At 55.8% G+C, this 15,992-nt stretch overlaps 1 protein-coding gene and 1 pseudogene across 3 annotated transcripts; both read right to left on the minus strand.

The window, feature by feature from the left end:
- PTGES2 (prostaglandin E synthase 2) lies at positions 1 to 7,991 on the minus strand. 3 transcript variants are annotated; one of them, XM_032165239.2, is made up of 7 exons: positions 7,036 to 7,991; positions 4,528 to 4,725; positions 3,773 to 3,831; positions 2,984 to 3,133; positions 2,222 to 2,422; positions 1,648 to 1,765; positions 1 to 601 (listed from the first exon to the last, which is right to left on the minus strand). In XM_032165239.2, exons 1-7 carry the CDS (start codon positions 7,312 to 7,314, stop codon positions 473 to 475), a joined length of 1,134 nt encoding a protein of 377 aa, XP_032021130.1. In that variant the 5' UTR covers positions 7,315 to 7,991; the 3' UTR covers positions 1 to 472. The 3 variants fall into 3 exon arrangements, with proteins under 3 accessions (XP_032021130.1, XP_058301231.1, XP_058301232.1); XM_058445248.1 differs by lacking the exon at positions 7,036 to 7,991 and having other exon boundaries at positions 2,984 to 3,129; positions 4,528 to 4,568; XM_058445249.1 differs by lacking the exons at positions 4,528 to 4,725; positions 7,036 to 7,991 and adding an exon at positions 4,063 to 4,094 and having other exon boundaries at positions 2 to 601.
- A 3,745-nt stretch (positions 7,992 to 11,736) lies between these two features.
- LOC116476013 (U7 small nuclear RNA) lies at positions 11,737 to 11,790 on the minus strand (annotated as a pseudogene).
- Between the last annotated feature and the right edge of the window lie 4,202 nt (positions 11,791 to 15,992).

Here is a 15,992-nt window from a genome sequence, read left to right on the forward strand (position 1 = left end):
GCACTCAGCCACACAGAGCTCCAGGAGATGCCTGCCGTCACAGGCGCCACAAACCTTTCCTTTATTGCAAACATGTCCCAGTCCCGGGAGGCTTGGGAAGAGTGGGAACCAGGGGAACCCAGGGATGGGATTCCACCAAAAATGAACCGTCCTGCTGTCCTGTTGAGGGTCCCCCACCCACAGGACGTCGCCATGGGACAGCCACTGAGGGACCAGGGAGAGGGGCGGCAGAGCAGGGAGGCAGGGACAGGGAGGGGTCACCCCAGGGCAGTGGCAGGGCTGGAACTCGTCCCTAACATCCCTGAGCCCCAGCAGGTGCCCTGTGTTAGAAGCGAAAGGGCTGGTGGGGGTGGGTGGACAAGGGGCAGAATGATCCTGCCCCCCACCAGTATCGCCAGGTGCTGGCCCAGTGGCCCCAGGCCCTGGCAGCTGGCGTCCTCCACTGCCTTCCCCCTGCTCTGCGCGGGGACATTCAGTCCGCTGGGGAGGCCTCGGTGATGGCCCTCTCCACCCGCAGGTACCAGGGCTGGATGTGCGTGTGCTGCATCAGGTCATCAAATGCATCCAGCCCCTCCATCACACGCAGCACGCCATACACCGCCTGGGGCACGAAACAGAAACGTGTCACCACGGCTGGTTTGACAGGCATCCAAACCTCCTCTGTTCCCTGCCAGCTGTGTGGCCAGGTCCCGTCCCCTCCCCGCTTGGAGCTCGTGACCCACTCAAGGGCCAGCAGCACAGGTGAGGGTTTGAACAAAGCGTGTGGGGTGGCTGCAGGTCTCATCTGCTTCACACCTGTACCCCCTTTTCTGGGCCACAGACCCCTCCCCCACAAGTTTCCTTGGGATAAATGCCCTCCCCCATCTCAGGTCCTGAGATTGGGGAGAAGAGACCCCACCACCCAGTTTCAAGACCTAGGTCACCCAGGGGCAGGACAGTTTTAAAAATGAGCAGTGGGCCGGGCACGGTGGCTCACGCCTGTAGTCCCAGCACTTTGGGAGGCCAAAGTGGGTGGATCACCTGAGGTCAGGAGCTTGAGACCAGCCTGGCCAACATACTGAAACTCTGTCTCTACTAAAAATATAAAAATTAGCCAGGCATGGTGGCACAGGCCTGTAATCCCAGCTACTCGGGAGGCTGAGGCAGGAGAATTGCTTGAACCTGGGAGGCGGAGGTTGCAGTGAGCTGAGATTGTACCACTGCACTCCAGCCTGGGTGACAGCATGAGACTTGGTCTCAAAAAAAAAAAAGAAACAAGGCAGCGAAGCCAGGCCAGTGAGACGTCATCCCAGGGGTTTTGCTGGGAGAAGCCTGGAGCACCAGACCCAGCCCGCCTGAGGCTGAAGCCAACTCCAGGGAGGGCAGTGTTGATGGCGACAGGTAGAGCTGGCCCACCCGGGCCTCTGGATCCAGCAGGGCCCGAAGCCAACCCTTTCCCTGAACTTGTCAGTTATGTGAACCAAGGCGGTTCCTGGTCATCGGTTTCTCTCCTGGAGCCACTTCAAGGCAAGTTTCTGTCCGTGATGGCAGAGAGAGGCAGGTTCTTCTGGCAAGATGCAGGCACCGCCCAAGCTTTCCCTTGCAAACCTCCCCCACTCTGAGGACAGAACCCTCAGTCCAGGCACCACCTGCCACCACCACACTCACCAAATCAGCGAGATTCGGTTTCTGGCCCCCCATGAAGGGCCGGTCCTTGCCCACAGCAGCCACCCACTTGTCGGCAGCCTCATAGAGGTCCTCGCGAACGTTGTCCTGGAGGCGGTGCCTGGGCGGGGAAGGGAAAAGCCCCTCAGGGGAGCCCCTACTCCCAGCCCAGCAGGGAAGAGGGGTCTCCTCTGGGGAGAGGGGGGAGGTGTGGAAGCCAGGACGGCACCCCAGGTGACAGCATCACATCTGCAGGTGCCTCAGGGAGCATCTGTCCCAGACGGGGAGGCTGTGATAAGGGCAAGAGACCAGGCCAGGGAGACAGCCACAGAGGAGGCGCCAGTCAGGGCCCAGGCTTCCGGCTTCAAGGCCAGCCCTGCTGTCCCCGGGGGGAGGTGAGCAGGAGCTCTGGGTCCAAGTCCCATCTTGGCCAAGGGACCCATAATCCATAACGCGTTTCCCACCTGCCCTAGGCCTCAGCCTCCCGCTGGTCTCCTGAGGGGTGTGATGGGATCACCACTGCTTGTGGCACCGGAGGCTCGGGGACAGCAGGCCCCGGATGTGCACACACACTTGCCTGCTCTTGAGTCGCTTGCTGATGAGGTACATGGCCGCTGCACCCATGTACTTGGCCACAGCACCCTCCACGGCTCCAAACTTGCCCTCTCGGACAATGTAGTCAAAGGACGCCAGAGCCTCGGTGGGCGTGCGGTACACATTGGGGGAGATCAGGTGCACCAGCCAGTCGTCCGCCCACTGCCGCCACTTCATCTCCTCCCTGTGGGAATGGGAAGGACGTCCTAAGCCAGGACCTAGGCTGTGTCGGGAGCAGGCTGCATTCTCTAGAACATACCCACTGCATGGGTGGGAAGCTGAAGCCTGAGCAGGAGGTCTTTTTTTTTTTTTTGAGACAAACTCTTACTCTGTCACCCAGGCTGGAGTGCAATGGCATGACAGCTCACTGCATCCTCCGCCCCCTGGGTTCAAGCGATTCTCCTGCCTCAGCCTCCCTAGTAGCTGGGATTATAGGTGTGCCTCCACACCTAGCTAATTTTTGTATTTTTATAGAGATGGGGTTTTGCCATGTTGGCCAGGCTGGTCTTGAACTCCTGACCTCAGGTGATCTGCCTGCCTCAGCCTCCCAACATGCTGGGATTACAGGAGTGAGCCACCACGCCCGGCCGCAAGAAGGTCTCTACTGAAATCCGGCGTGGCCTGGCCCCAGCCCCGCTGGTCTCCCATGCTGCTCCCGGCTCACGCCATCTTGCTCAGCTTGGTCCTACTCTACAGAAGACCCCTGCCGTCACCACCGTCCCCCGCCAGCCCCAGCCCCACTCACGTCCTGGCCTCCTTCCCGCCATACACTTGCTGGGCCTCCTTCTCACTAAGCATGAGCCAGTACTTATTGCCGAACTCGGTCACCTCCTTGCCCTGGTCGTTCACAGCTTTCATGGCTGGGTAGTAGGTGATGATCTCTTCCAGGGGCTGCCTTCGGAGAGAGCCACAATCTCACCCCAACTCCTTCCCCCTCCTGTCCCCTGTGGCCGACCAACCCCGCTGCCCCAGCCTCAAAGTGGAGCCAGGACCAACAAAGGCTCTCCGGACTCTTGCAGTAAGAGGGATTTGGAGTAGATGCCAGGGCTACTTCCCCAAGAGAGGGAGGTGTGGGGAGGACAAAGTGGGGGCTTGGAGTAGGATGGCCACAGGCTTCTCTGGAAAATCTTTTTTTTTTCTTTGAGATGGAGTCTCGCTCTGTCACCCAGGCTAGAGTGCAGCGGCACGATCCTGGCTCACTGCAACCTCTGTCTTCCGGGTTCAAGCGATTCTCCTGCCTCAGCCTCCTGAGTAGCTGGGACTACAGGCACTCGCCACTATGCCTGGCTAATTTTTGTATTTTTAGTAGAGATGGGGTTTCGCCATGTTGGCCAGGCTGGTCTGGAACTCCTGACCTCAAGTGATCTGCCTGCCTCGGCCTCCCAAAGTGCTGGGATTACAGGTGCGAGCCACTCCGTACTCTGGAAATCTAAGCAGCAGCTCCACCTGCTCCCACCAGGGAACTCGGGGAGGCCTCCCTGGAGGAAGAAGCCACCAAAAGCAATGGCCACCTGGTCTCCGAGGGGCTCCTTACCCTGACACCAGGTAGGTCTTGAGGGCGCTGATGATGACAGAGGAGTCGTTCAGTTGTTGCTAGAAGAGAAAAGGGTGGTTTAATCAGAGGTTGCAACCCAGCCACTGGGAGTCACCAGGGGCTCTTTAACAACAAGACGCTCTGGGCATTGTTTATCCATTCCTGGGGACATGCCCAGAGTCCTCCCCGCCCTGCCCTCAGGGCACCCATCCTGAGTAGGGAGACGCGGTTGTGGCTAATGGGGAGGAAGGTGTGGGAAAGCCGTGGGGTCTAAGCCCCAGCCCACTCACCAATTTAGCCTCCCAGGTAGAGGGGCAGGGTGGGTTCTGGAAGCTACATACTAGACCCCAAGCACTGTGCCAGGCATTTCATATCTGCTGTCCCTGCAAGCCAGAATATGGCCGCTTGTTGACTCATGAAGCAAGCAAGTGCAGAGAGGCTAAGTGACTTGCCCCAAGTCACACAGCTAGTGAGGGGGTGAATCACACCTCAAACCCAGATCGCTGATTTCAGAATCTATGTTGTTAAGCTGTGGTGTTCTGCCTCCCTGAGACCCAGCAGGTGTTTGGTTTTGGTACGGAAGGAGAGAGCCTACATTTATCGAGCATCCACTGTATGCAGCTACTTTCCCCACAGTCCTTAGAGGCACAAGGATCACAAGTTCCTTCCCAGGCTACAAAGCCAGGCCAGGCTAGGGGGCGCTCCAGGACAACCCAGGAAAGGAGGAAGGATGCAGGGGGTTCCCTGGGGCTCACCGAGCTTTCTCCCTCCTGGGCCACCAGGATGGGCACCTTTCTGTAGGAGGAGAACTTGATCTCAGCCCTGCGCACAGGGTTCACCTCCACCACCTGGTAGGGCAGGGCGTGGAAGTCGAGGAAGGCTCGGACCTTGCTGCAGAAGGGACACGTCTTGTACTGGTACAGGGTCAGCTGCAGGCGGCTGGACAAGGAGAGCTGCGGGCAGCAGACGGAAGGGGCTTCTAGACCTGGCACCCCCAGGCCCAGGCCCTGCCCCCAAGCAAGTATGTTTTCCAGAGGAGTCTTCTGAGTTGACGCTAGAACATCGGGAAGAGGAACTAGAGATGGAAGGGGGTGGTAAGGGGAAAGGGAGGCACTGGATGGCAGCCCAGGTTTAAGCCCCCCGCCAGCACGGTCCCTACGGGAGTCCTACCCTTTGCTGTGAGGTTGTGTAGGAGGAATCTTCCAGTCTCTGTCCCATACTGGACAGACCCCGTTTCTCACTCCAGTCTCAAGGGGACACCAGACAGCCCCAGGGTATACACCCCACTCCCACAAACACGGAACAACTGTTTCAACTTTGCTTGTTCACTCCCACTCCTCTAACCCCAGGGACCTGTAGGGGCAGAGCCGGGCTACCACCCAGGCTCATGTTCACCAGTGGGGTCTACCTCCAATCTCTTTCTTGTTTTTTCCTCTGGAGACAGGGTCTCACTCTGCCATCCAAGCTGGAGTGCAGTAGCTTGATCACAGCTCACCACAGCCTTGAACTCCAGGGTTCATGCGATCCTCCAGCCTCAGCCTATCTCAAATATCCGAGGGGGAGGGTGGTATCTGGGCCATGGCCTGCGTGTGGCAAGCTCCGCAGGAAAGCCCCCAGGGGAGCCTGCTGCACGTTCATGCGGGAAAGCCACAATTATAGACCACCTCCCTGTGTTCAGAGGGGAAGCTGGACCGTGGAGGCAGGAAGGGAGACACAGAGTACTCCACGCCCCTTTCACCCACCTCTGTTCCCTCTGGTCCAGCAAAAAAGCATCTGTGGGCGGGTGGAGGGGGGGGTCAAGCAATAAAGAGTTGGAAGGTGCGGGGTAGGTATAAAGTGTCTCAAGACAGATGGGCCACCACTTGGTGGGGGGACACCTTCCTACCTCTTCTTGTTTCAGCCTGGAGTCTAAGTCATCAGTTCCATAAAAGTACCACCACCACTACTACTAAATAAATACACAGCCTTAGGATTTGGGGGCAGTGGGGAGAGAGGATGACAAACGTTTGGACAGTGAAAAAGGCTTTCCCTTTCCTGTGATCTCCCATCTCTTAATCAAAAAAGTCTCTTTAACGGCCGGGCGCGGTGGCTCACGCTTGTAATCCCAGCACTTTGGGAGGCCGAGGCGGGCGGATCATGAGGTCAGGATATCGAGACCACAGTGAAACCCCGTCTCTACTAAAAATACAAAAAATTAGCCGGGCGTGGTGGCAGGCGCCTGTAGTCCCAGCTACTCGGAGAGGCTGAGGCAGGAGAATGGCGTGAACCTGGGAGGCGGAGCTTGCAGTGAGCCGAGACTGCGCCACTGCACTCCAGCCTGGACGACAGAGCGAGACTCCGTCTCAAAAAAAAAAAAAAAAAAAAAGTCTCTTTAAAACACGGTAGAGGCCGGGCTCCATGGCTCACACCTGTAATCCCAGCACTTTGGGAGGTCGAGGTGGGTGGCTCATTTGAGGTCAGGAGTTTGAGACCAGCTTGGCCAACATGGTGAGACCTCGTCTCTACTAAAAATACAAAAATTAGCCGGGCTAATTTGGTGGTAGGCGCCTGTAATCCCAGCTACTGGGGACGCTGAGGCAGGAGAATCGCTTGAACCCACCAGGTGGAGGTTGCAGTGAATCGAGATCGCGCCATTGCACTCCAGCCTGAGCAACAGAGCAAAAAAACTCCATCTAAAAAAAAAAAAAAAAAAAAAAAGTCTCCTTAAAACATGGCAGAGGCTGGGCGCAGCGGCTCACGTCTGTAATCCCAGCACTTTCAGAGGCCACAGTGGGCGGATCACTTGAGGCCAGGAGTTCGAGACCAGCCTGGGCAACATGGTGAAACCCTATCTCTACAACAAAATACAAAAATTAGCAGGGCGCAGTGGGGTGAGCCTATCTATAGTCCCAGTTACTCGGGAGGCTGAGGCAGGAGGATCCCTTGAACCTGGGAGGCGGAGGCTGCAGTGAGCCGCGATCGCACTCCAGCCTGGGCGATAATGCGAGACCCTGTCTCAAAAAAAATAAACAAATAAATAAATAAGCCCCCCAAAAAAAACACAGTAGAAGAACGATTTTATGAGAACTAGAACAATTCCAGGTAGAAGGCATCAGGGGTGCCCCTATTTTACAGAAGAGAACACCGAGGGTTCGGAGACTTCAGACCAAGTCACTCGCCCAAGGTCACAAGCGGGTAGAGGCAACTCCTGACCCCGCGGGGTCCCAGGAGTCCCGAGTTCGGCGCTGATCAGCATCCCCATCCCCGGCCGGGCCAGGCCTTACCTGCGCGGCTGAGCGCTCTGCGTGGAGGTCCTGGGCGCGCAGGTGCCACCGCGCCGTGTGGTACAGCCCCAGGGCTCCCCCCAGGGCCAGCGCCGCTGCCCCCAGCAGCCGCGGGCTCCCCTTACGAGCTGCAGCCACGGGGCCCGGGCCGCCCGCCGCCCCCGCGAAGCCAGCCCGGCTCTGCTTGGGGAGCAGCGGCTGGGGGCGGCCGCCCAGCCTCCAGGCCAAGGCGCACACGCCAGGCCACAGCGCCCGCACCACCCGCGCAGCCGGGGCCATGTTCGCTCCGCCGGCGCCGCGGGCGGGCGCGCGAAACGAAGACGCCGAGGCACGCGCGGCGCTTAAAGGGCCAGGACTCGGACGCCCCGCGGGTTGCCCGGGGTGACGGCGGCGCCAAGAGGACCCTCAGCGCTCTTGGGACTGGGCGTGTGCCCGGCGCCCAGGTTCGAAACGCCCGCCAGAGCCGCAGAGGCACGCTCGGGAACGTTTGCAGACCGCTCTATGCTTCCGCCTCCAAAGGTCCCTGGGTGGTGACCCGGTCGACTGCGGGGGGCGACTCCCTGCTCGCCCCACCTTGACCGCCTAAGGGGCGGCGTGGCCGTCTGTAACACGTACTTGACCACTTCTCTTGCGAGCGCCCATTCGAAACAAATCCAGTCCTTTCTAGAGTCAGTACAGGGGACGCGACTTCCGGCCACCGAAGGCCCCTGAAACGGCCAGATCCGGCACCAGGTGCGCGGCGGTGGTCCGGTTCTCTCTGCCCTCCCGCCTCATTGTCCGCTTCCTACTGTGATCCGAACCATAAAATTTTCCCGAACCCGAGGGGGCCTTGGAAACCACGCGTCTCTGATTTCGCCCACGCGGAGCGGCCGGCCCGCAGACCCCGAGGTTTCCAGGCGCAGGATGGCAAAGTGAGGTGCCAGGCTGCCCGGCCCCTCTGCTGGGCTCGCCCGCCCTAGCTGAAGCCCAGAGCCTCCACCGCATAGGCGTCTCCGCGGACAGCCCCAGGATGGCCCCGCCCGACACCCGGGAGAGGGGCGGGGGTCGTGGAGTGGGCGGGGTCCTGGACGGGACTCGCAGAGTGGGCGGGGAGGGGGAGGAGCTCCGAGTCCTGGCTCTGCTGCTCCGCCGTGTCCCACTCTTCTCGCTCCGCCTTCGCCCCGCATCTTCCATCTTCCTTCCAGTCCTTGCGGCGACCGAGCCTGCAGTGTCAGTCCCCAGCGGGGACCTGAGTATGCCGGTGAAGACTAGAGCGGAAGGCGAGGACGACAGCTTCGGGGAAGCGGGTGACCCGAGGAGACTGCTGGAGCGACCTTTGCGTTTCCGGCGGTGCCTTCCCGGGAAGGGGAATCGGGACGTTGGCTTGGAAGGGACCGAAGGGCCCACCTCGACCAGCCCCAAGTGGGTTTGGAGTTGTAGGTGCTGTCTCGGATGCAAGGCGAGAACCCGCGAGCGGGTCACCAGTCCCGTGAGAGCTGCAGGTCCCCAGCCCCGTTTTACAGATGGGGAAACTGAGGCAGCTGCTGGGACACTCGCCCATATGGGTTTTGTTCCACCCACTTCCTTCAGCCACTTTACAGACCAGGAGTTCAGGGACCGCTCGAGCTTAGAGTGTTTAGGAGTGGTTAAGGGTGAGCCCCATGTTCTGTGCTCTACTCTGTCGCTATCCATGCCTTCTCCCAGCGCCACTCTCACGCTCCTGCTTGCTAGACGGGACCCAGCTTCGTCCTCCTCCTGTTTACATTAATTGCTCCTGATCTTCCACACTCTTGATTTTCCAGATTCTAACTCCATCAAAATGTAACTTGATGTGTTCAGGCCCAGGGGAGACCTAGGCACTTGAGGGGGGCGGGTCCGAGTTTGGCCTGCTGGGCTTAGCAGGAGGGGCTGGCCCGGGGCGGGGAGCGCGATGCTCTGCTGGGTCAGCATCCCCAGCCACCTGGCTTTGCTGGTGTGGCCTCGCAGCCTTGCCAAATGTGAGCAGCTTACAGAGCAACCAGTTGTACGTGCTTAAGCTGCTGAGGTGACACAGGGCGTGGTGGCTCACGCCTGTAATCCCAGCATTTTGGGAGGTAGAGCATTTTGGGAGGATAGCTTGAGGACAGAAGTTTGAGACCGCCCTAGGCAGCAGAGAGACCCTGTCTCTACAAGAAATGGAAAAATTAGCTGGGTGTGGTAGCACACGTCTGTGCTCCCAGCTACTGGGAGGCTGAGGCGGGAGGATGGCTTGACTCTAGGAGTTGGAGACTGCAATGAACCTGTGATCATACCGCTGTCCTCCAGCCTGGGCTAGAGCAAGACCCTGTCTCACAAAAAAAAGTCCAGGGGCCGGGCGCGGTGGCTCACGCCTGTAATCCCAGCACTTTGGGAGGCCGAGGCGGGCGGATCACAAGGTCAGGAGATCGAGACCATCCTGGCTAACACAGTGAAACCCCGTCTCTACTAAAAATACAAAAAAACTTAGCCGGGCGAGATGGCGGGCGCCTGTAGTCCCAGCTACTCGGGAGGCTGAGGCAGGAGAATGGCTTGAACCCCGGGGGGCGGAGCCTGCCGTGAGCCGAGATCGTGCCACTGCACTCCAGCCTGGGCGACAGCAAGACTCCGTCTCAAAAAAAAAAAAAAAAAAAAAGTCCAGGGGTGGGGTGTGGAGAGAGAACCATCGGCTTCCTTCCCACCTTCTCCAGCCCGGAGATGCCCACCTATAAAATAGGAATAATGATTCCTATCAGGATTAAATGGAAAAATGAGTGGGGAGAGGCTGGAAACTAGTGAGGCTGGTGCCTGGGAGGGCCTACCTGGGGGCTGCTCCACCCTAGCACAAGAGGATTCATCTCTTGCCAAATCTAGAAAGGAAACTCAATGACCAGCCCCTCAGCCAAAATATTTGGCGAAGTTCTTTCTCTCTCTTTTTTTTTTTTTTTTTTTGAGACAGAGTCACTCTGTCGCCCAGGCTGGAGTGCAGCAGTGTAATCTTGGCTCACTGCAACCTCCGCCTCCCAGGTTCAAGTGATTCTCCCATCTCAGCCTCCCAAGTAGCTGGGACTACAGGCGTGCGCCACCACACCCAGCTAAGTTTTGTATTTTTAGTAGAGACGGGGTTTCGCCATGTTGGCCAGGCTGGTCTCAAACTCCTGACTTCAAATGACCTGCCCGCCTTGACCTCCCAAAATGCTGGGATTACAGGCATGAGCCACCACGCCCAACCCAAAGTTCTTTTTCTTTTGTCTTGGCCATGAGACTGCTTGGCTTGCTGTCCAGTGTTCTTTCTGCCTCACTGCCCTTGGTCCCTGCACTGCCTCTTCCTTAATTCACTCCACCGGAGACCTCCAACCTGCGGCCAGCACTGAGCACAGCCCTGCTGAATGCCCAGGGGAACCTCAGGGCTGAGCAGCCCACTGTGGCAGAGCTAGATGGAGCTCTAGGCCCAAGTCTGAGCACATCTCAGAGGCTCATATGGGAGTCGGGGCACCGAGCCAGCCTGGGCTGTGAGGCCCGTGTTCCTCCCCATCTCAGCCCCAGCCTATCTCTGATCAGTCCCAACCCCATCCTCTATCCCAGCCTTGCCCCATCTCACCCCTTTCCTCTGCCTCCACCTCCCTGTGCTCGTGGCCTCCTCCCTGACCTTGCCCTGATCCTAGTCCAGCCCTTCCTCATCTGAGGGTTGAGCAAGTGGGCACAGTCTTCTTCCCCTACAGCCTGGTGAAGGGGCAGAGTGTCCCATCCTAGGCATGGCTGTTGCTGTGGTTTGAATGTATGTGTTCATATGTAGGAACTCAAGACTCAGCATAGTCGTATTAAGAGATGAGGCTTTTAGGAAGTGATTAAGTCATGAGGGCTCTGCTCTCCTGAATGGATTAGTAGTCTTATAAAAGGGCTTAAAGGAACTAGCTAGGCCCTTTTTGCCCTTCCATCTTTCCTGCCATGTGAGGACACCTAGACAGCACCATCTGTGAGAAACAGGCCCCTATCAGATACCGAACCTGCTGGTGACTGGATCTTGGACTTCCCATCCTCCAGAGCTGTGAGCAATAGATTTCTTTTCCTTTCATTTCCTTTTTTTTTTTTTTCTTTTAATTTGAGATGAAGTCTTGCTTCTTCACCCAGGCTGGAGTGCAGTGGTGCAATCTCGAACTCAGCTCACTGTAACCTCTGGCTCTGGGTTCACGTAATTCTCCTACCTCAGACTCCCCAGTAGCTGGAATTACAACAGGCACACGCCACCACACCTGGCTAATTTTTTTTTTTCTTTTTCTGAGACGGAGTCTCTGTTGCCCAGGCTGGAGTGCAGTGGCACGATCTCTGCTCACAGCAGCCTCTGCCTCCCGGGTTCAAGCAATTCTCCTGCCTCAGCCTCCTGAGTAGCTGGGATTACAGGCGCCTGCCACCATGCCAGGCTGATTTTTTTTGTATTTTTAGTAGAGACAGGGTTGCACCATCTTGGCCAGGTTGGTCTTGAACTCCTGACCTCGTGATCCACCCACCTCGGCCTCCCAGAGTGCTGGGAATACAGGCGTGAGACACGTTCCCGGCCATGCCTGGCTCATTTTTGTATTTTTTAGTAGAGACAGGGTTTCACCATGTTGGCCAAGCTGGTCTCGAACTCCTGACCTCAAGTAATCCGCCCACCTTGGCCTCCCAAAGTGCTGGAATTACAGGCGTGAGCCATCATGCCCGGCCCTTTTCTTTTCTTTCTTTCTTTTTAGGGGTGAAAACTGGAAAACCTGCTGGATAAATTCCAAAAGAGCTGTAACGCTTCTATTATTTCATACATTGCCCAGCCTGTGGTATTTTGTTATGGCAACAGGAACACACTAAGACAGCCGTACTCTTCCCGGGGTGGCCAGGACCCAGGAGTCTCACAGCCAGGAGAGAAGGGAGCCTCCGTCCAGGCAGAACCCGGATCCTGCCAGCCTACAAGCCCCATTCTGGGCCATGACTTCTATTACCTGCACTTGGTGTCTGAACCAGTGGCCAGTCTCATGGACATGTGCCCCTCTACGGCTCTGTGACCTTAGTGTCCCTGGGTTTCCTTCAGCCTCTCTGGACGCACTTCCCTACCTCCCTTGCCCTTGCCTCTTCTGCAGCCTGCCTCTTAAGAATTAGGTTCCAAGCCAGGCATCGTGGCTCACGACTATAATCCCAGCACTTTGGGAGGCTGAGGCGGGTGAATCACCTGAGGTCAGGAGTTCAAGACCAGCCTGGCCAACATGGTGAAACCCCATCTCTACTAAAAATACAAAAATGGGGCTGGGTGCGGTGGCTCACACCTGTAATCTCAGCAGCTACTTGGGAGGCTGAGGCAGGGGAATCGCTTGAACTTGGGAGGCAGATGTTTCAGTGAGCCGAGATCGTGCCACTGCTGTACTCTAGCCTGGGTGATAGAGTAAGACTTTGTCTCAAAAAAAAAAAAGATTTAGGTTTCTCTGGGCCCGATGCAGTGGCTCATGCCTGTAATCCTAGCACTTTGGGAGGCTGAGGCGGGAGAATCGCTTGAGCCCAGGAGGTCAAGGCTGCAGTGATCTAGGATCACGCCACTGCACTCCAGTCTGGACAACAGAGTGAGACCCAGTCTCTAAAAAAAGAAAGAAAGAAAAAGCTGGGCACGGTGGCTCACGCCTGTAATTCCAGCACTTTGGGAGGCTGAGGCGGGCAAACCACTTGAGGTCGAGAGTTCGAGACCAGCCTGACCAACATAGAGGAACCCCTGTCTCTACTAAAAATACAAAATTAGCTGGGTGTGATGGTGCATGCCTGTAATCTCAGCTACTCGGGAGGCTGAGGCAGGTCGCTTGAACCTGGCAGGCGGACGTTGCGATGAGCCGAGATCACGCCATTGCACTCCAGCCCGGGCATCAAGAGCAAAACTCCATCTCAAAAAAAAATAAAAATAAAAATAAAGAAAAATAAAAGAATTAGGTTAAGTCATGTCCCCTCTGGGCCTGGTACACATACCTTTGGCCACCTCTTCCCTCCCCTGGTTTCTGTCACACATGTGTCATGAAAGTTCCAGCCTGTGGCTTTAGGTCAGCCCTATCCAGACTTTAGGCCTGGGTTTATACCTGCCTCTGGGATAGCTAGCTGGCATGCCCCCCAGGGACCCCCACCATGGAGACCCAGCCACCCAACCTGCTATCTTTCTCACCTGCCCTTCCTCAGTGGCCAGCGGGGAACCCAGGAGTCCTGCCAGCCTCTGCCCTCTCCACAACCCCCTGGCCCCGCTCTGCCACTTCTGCTGACCCACCAATTACCCCTCTCTGCCACCCAGGGGGTCTCTCCCTGAGTGTCCTACTGCCCCTCATCACATCCAGAACCTGCTGAAGGGATGAATTGCAAAATTACTATGCTGAGTGAAAGAGGCCAGGCAATAAAGAGCATTTACTATATGGTCCCATATAGAGAGGTGATGCAGACTCATCTACGGTGACAGGAAACAGGTCAGGGGCTGCGAAGAGCAGTGGAGAACTGGAGGGAAGGATTACCAAGGGCGGGAGGACTCGGTGGTGAGGGATATGCTCACCATCTGGGTTGTGGTGGTGGTTTTGGGGGCATTTATGTATGTCACTACTTACCAAATTTCTCAAAAACCACAATGGGCCGGGCGCGGTGGCTCATGCCTGTAATCCCAACACTTTGGGAGGCCGAGGCAGGCGGATTACCCGAGGTCAGGAGTTTGAGACCCGCCTGGCCAACATGGTGAAATCCTATCTCTATTAAAAATACAAAAATTAGCTGGGCATGGTGGCAGGAGCCTATAATCCTAACTACTTGGGAGGCTGAGGCACGAGAATTGCTTGAACCCAGGAGGCAGAGGTTGCAGGGAGGCAAGATCTTGCCACTGCACTCCAGCCTGGTGACAGAGCAACACTCCATCCCCCCCCCCAAAAAAAACAAAACACAATGAAAGGAGTATGTCAGAAGGTCTCAGGAGCTCCCAGTGACCAAAGCTGAAACAATTTGAGCAACAAAAATAAGGTGGGATTGGATTATAACCCAAAGTATAAAATAAACATCCATGAGTCAGCCAGAAGACAAAATTACAAAACATTTATTTTATTTTTATTTTTTGAGACAGGGTCTCTCTCTGTCACCCAGGCTGCAGTGCAGTGGCCCAATCATGGCTCAATGCGGCCTCAACCTCTCGGGCTCAAGCAATCCTCCCACCTCGGCCTCCCAAGTAGCTGGGACTATAGATGCCCGCCACCACGCCTGGCTAATTTTTTATTTTAATTTTTTGTGGAGATATGATCTCACTGTATTACCCAGGCTGGTCTTGAACTCCTGAGCTCAAGCAGCCCTCCCGCCTTGGCCTTCCAAAATGCTGGGATTACATGTGTGAGCCACCATGCCTGGCCAAAGTTAAAGATCTTAATTGGATTTTATTTGCTACTCTAAAATCAGATGATATCTCATTCTATAAAATTGAATGAGTGTTCCCATGAGCTGGGCAGAGATTTTATAGACAGAAAAGGGCTGAAGAAAGAAGGGTCAGAGAACAAAGAGCAGATTGATCATTTCAAAGTTACTTTCCTTGTAAAGGTTAAATAAAGCAAAAAGGACTTCCTTATCATGCTGGCTAAAACTGGCTTGTGTGGGGATCTGGTTTTTATCTGATCTGTCACTCTCCTGATTTCTAGGAAGGAGGGTCAGATAAACAACTTAGTTTTGGCTGGTGACCTGGAGCTGCAGCATCAGTGACTCCATTTTGGTTCGGTCTATTGGGCCTGGTGCAGGAGCGCAGTCCAAACCAATGGGCTCCTATACATTTTATCAAACAAGTCCACACTTACATAGATAAATGATTGAATAAGTAAGTGAGGGACAAAAAACAAATCTGTGCAGAAGAATTCCAAATAATCTCGGGACCGAACGTGGTGGCTCAGGCCACTGCACTCTAGCCTGGGCAACAGAGCAAGACTCTGTCTCAAAAAAAAAAAAAAAAAGGAAATACAGAAAATTAGCTGGGCGTGGTGGTGCATGCCTGTAGTCCCAGCTACTCGGGAGGTTGAGGCAGGAGAATCACTTGAACCTGGGAGATAGAGGTTGCAGTGAGCCAAGATCGCGACACTGCATTCCAGCCTGGGAGACACAGCGAGACTACATCTCAAATAAATAAATAGCCTGGGCCCTGTGGCTCACACCTGTAATCTCAACACTTTGGGAGGCTGAGGCAGGCGGATCACGTGGTCAAGAGATAGAGACCATCCTGGCCAATATGGTGAAACCCCGTCTCTACTAAAAATACAAAAATTGGCCTGACGCGGTGGCTCACGCCTGTAATCCCAGCACTTTGGGAGGCCGAGGTGGGCAGATCACCTGAGGTCAGGAGTTCCAAACCAGCCTGGCCAACATGGTGAAGCCCCATCTCTACTAAAAATACAAAAATTAGCCAGGCATGATGGTGGGTGCCTGTAATCCCAGCTACTCGGGAGGCTGAGGTAGGAGAATCACCTGAACCTGGGAGGCAGAGGTTGCAGTGAGTTGAGATCATGCCACTGCACTCCAGCCTGAGTGACAGAGCGAGACTTGGTCTTAAAAATAAATACCCAAGCGCAGTGGCTCGCGCCTATAATCCCAGCACTTTGGGAGGCTGAGTGCTGAGACCAGCTCAGTCGGGGAGACTCTAACCCAGCAGCGCTAGAGATATTAAAGACACACACACACAGAAATATAGAGGTGTGAAGTGGGAAATCAGGAGTCTCACAGCCTTCAGAGCTGAGAGCACCAAACAGAGATTTACCCATGTATTTATTAACAGCAAACCAGTTATTAGCATTGTTTCTATAGATGTTAAATTAACTAAAAGTATCCTTTATGGGAAACGAAGGGATGGGCCGAATTAAAGGAATAGGTTGGGCTAGTTAACTGCAGCAGGAGCATGTCCTTAAGGCACAGATCGCTCATGCTATTGCTTGTGGCTTAAGAATGCCTTTAAGCAGTTTTCCGCCCTGGGCGGGCCA

The sequence above is a fragment of the Hylobates moloch genome, unplaced genomic scaffold (genome assembly GCF_009828535.3).
Source record: "Hylobates moloch isolate HMO894 unplaced genomic scaffold, HMol_V3 SCAFFOLD_10, whole genome shotgun sequence".
Taxonomy (NCBI): domain Eukaryota; kingdom Metazoa; phylum Chordata; class Mammalia; order Primates; family Hylobatidae; genus Hylobates; species Hylobates moloch.

Bases quoted from the DNA above. Each gene is read 5' to 3' on its own strand.
- PTGES2 (XM_032165239.2), bottom strand. From the start codon at position 7,314: ATGGCCCCGGCTGCGCGGGTGGTGCGGGCGCTGTGGCCTGGCGTGTGC. The intron at 4,726-7,035 runs GTAAGGCCTGGC...TGCTGCCCGCAG, and splicing joins CAGAGCGCTCAGCCGCGCAG to CTCTCCTTGTCCAGCCGCCT. The intron at 2,423-2,983 runs GTGAGTGGGGCT...CCATTCCCACAG, and splicing joins GGCGGGAAGGAGGCCAGGAC to GGAGGAGATGAAGTGGCGGC.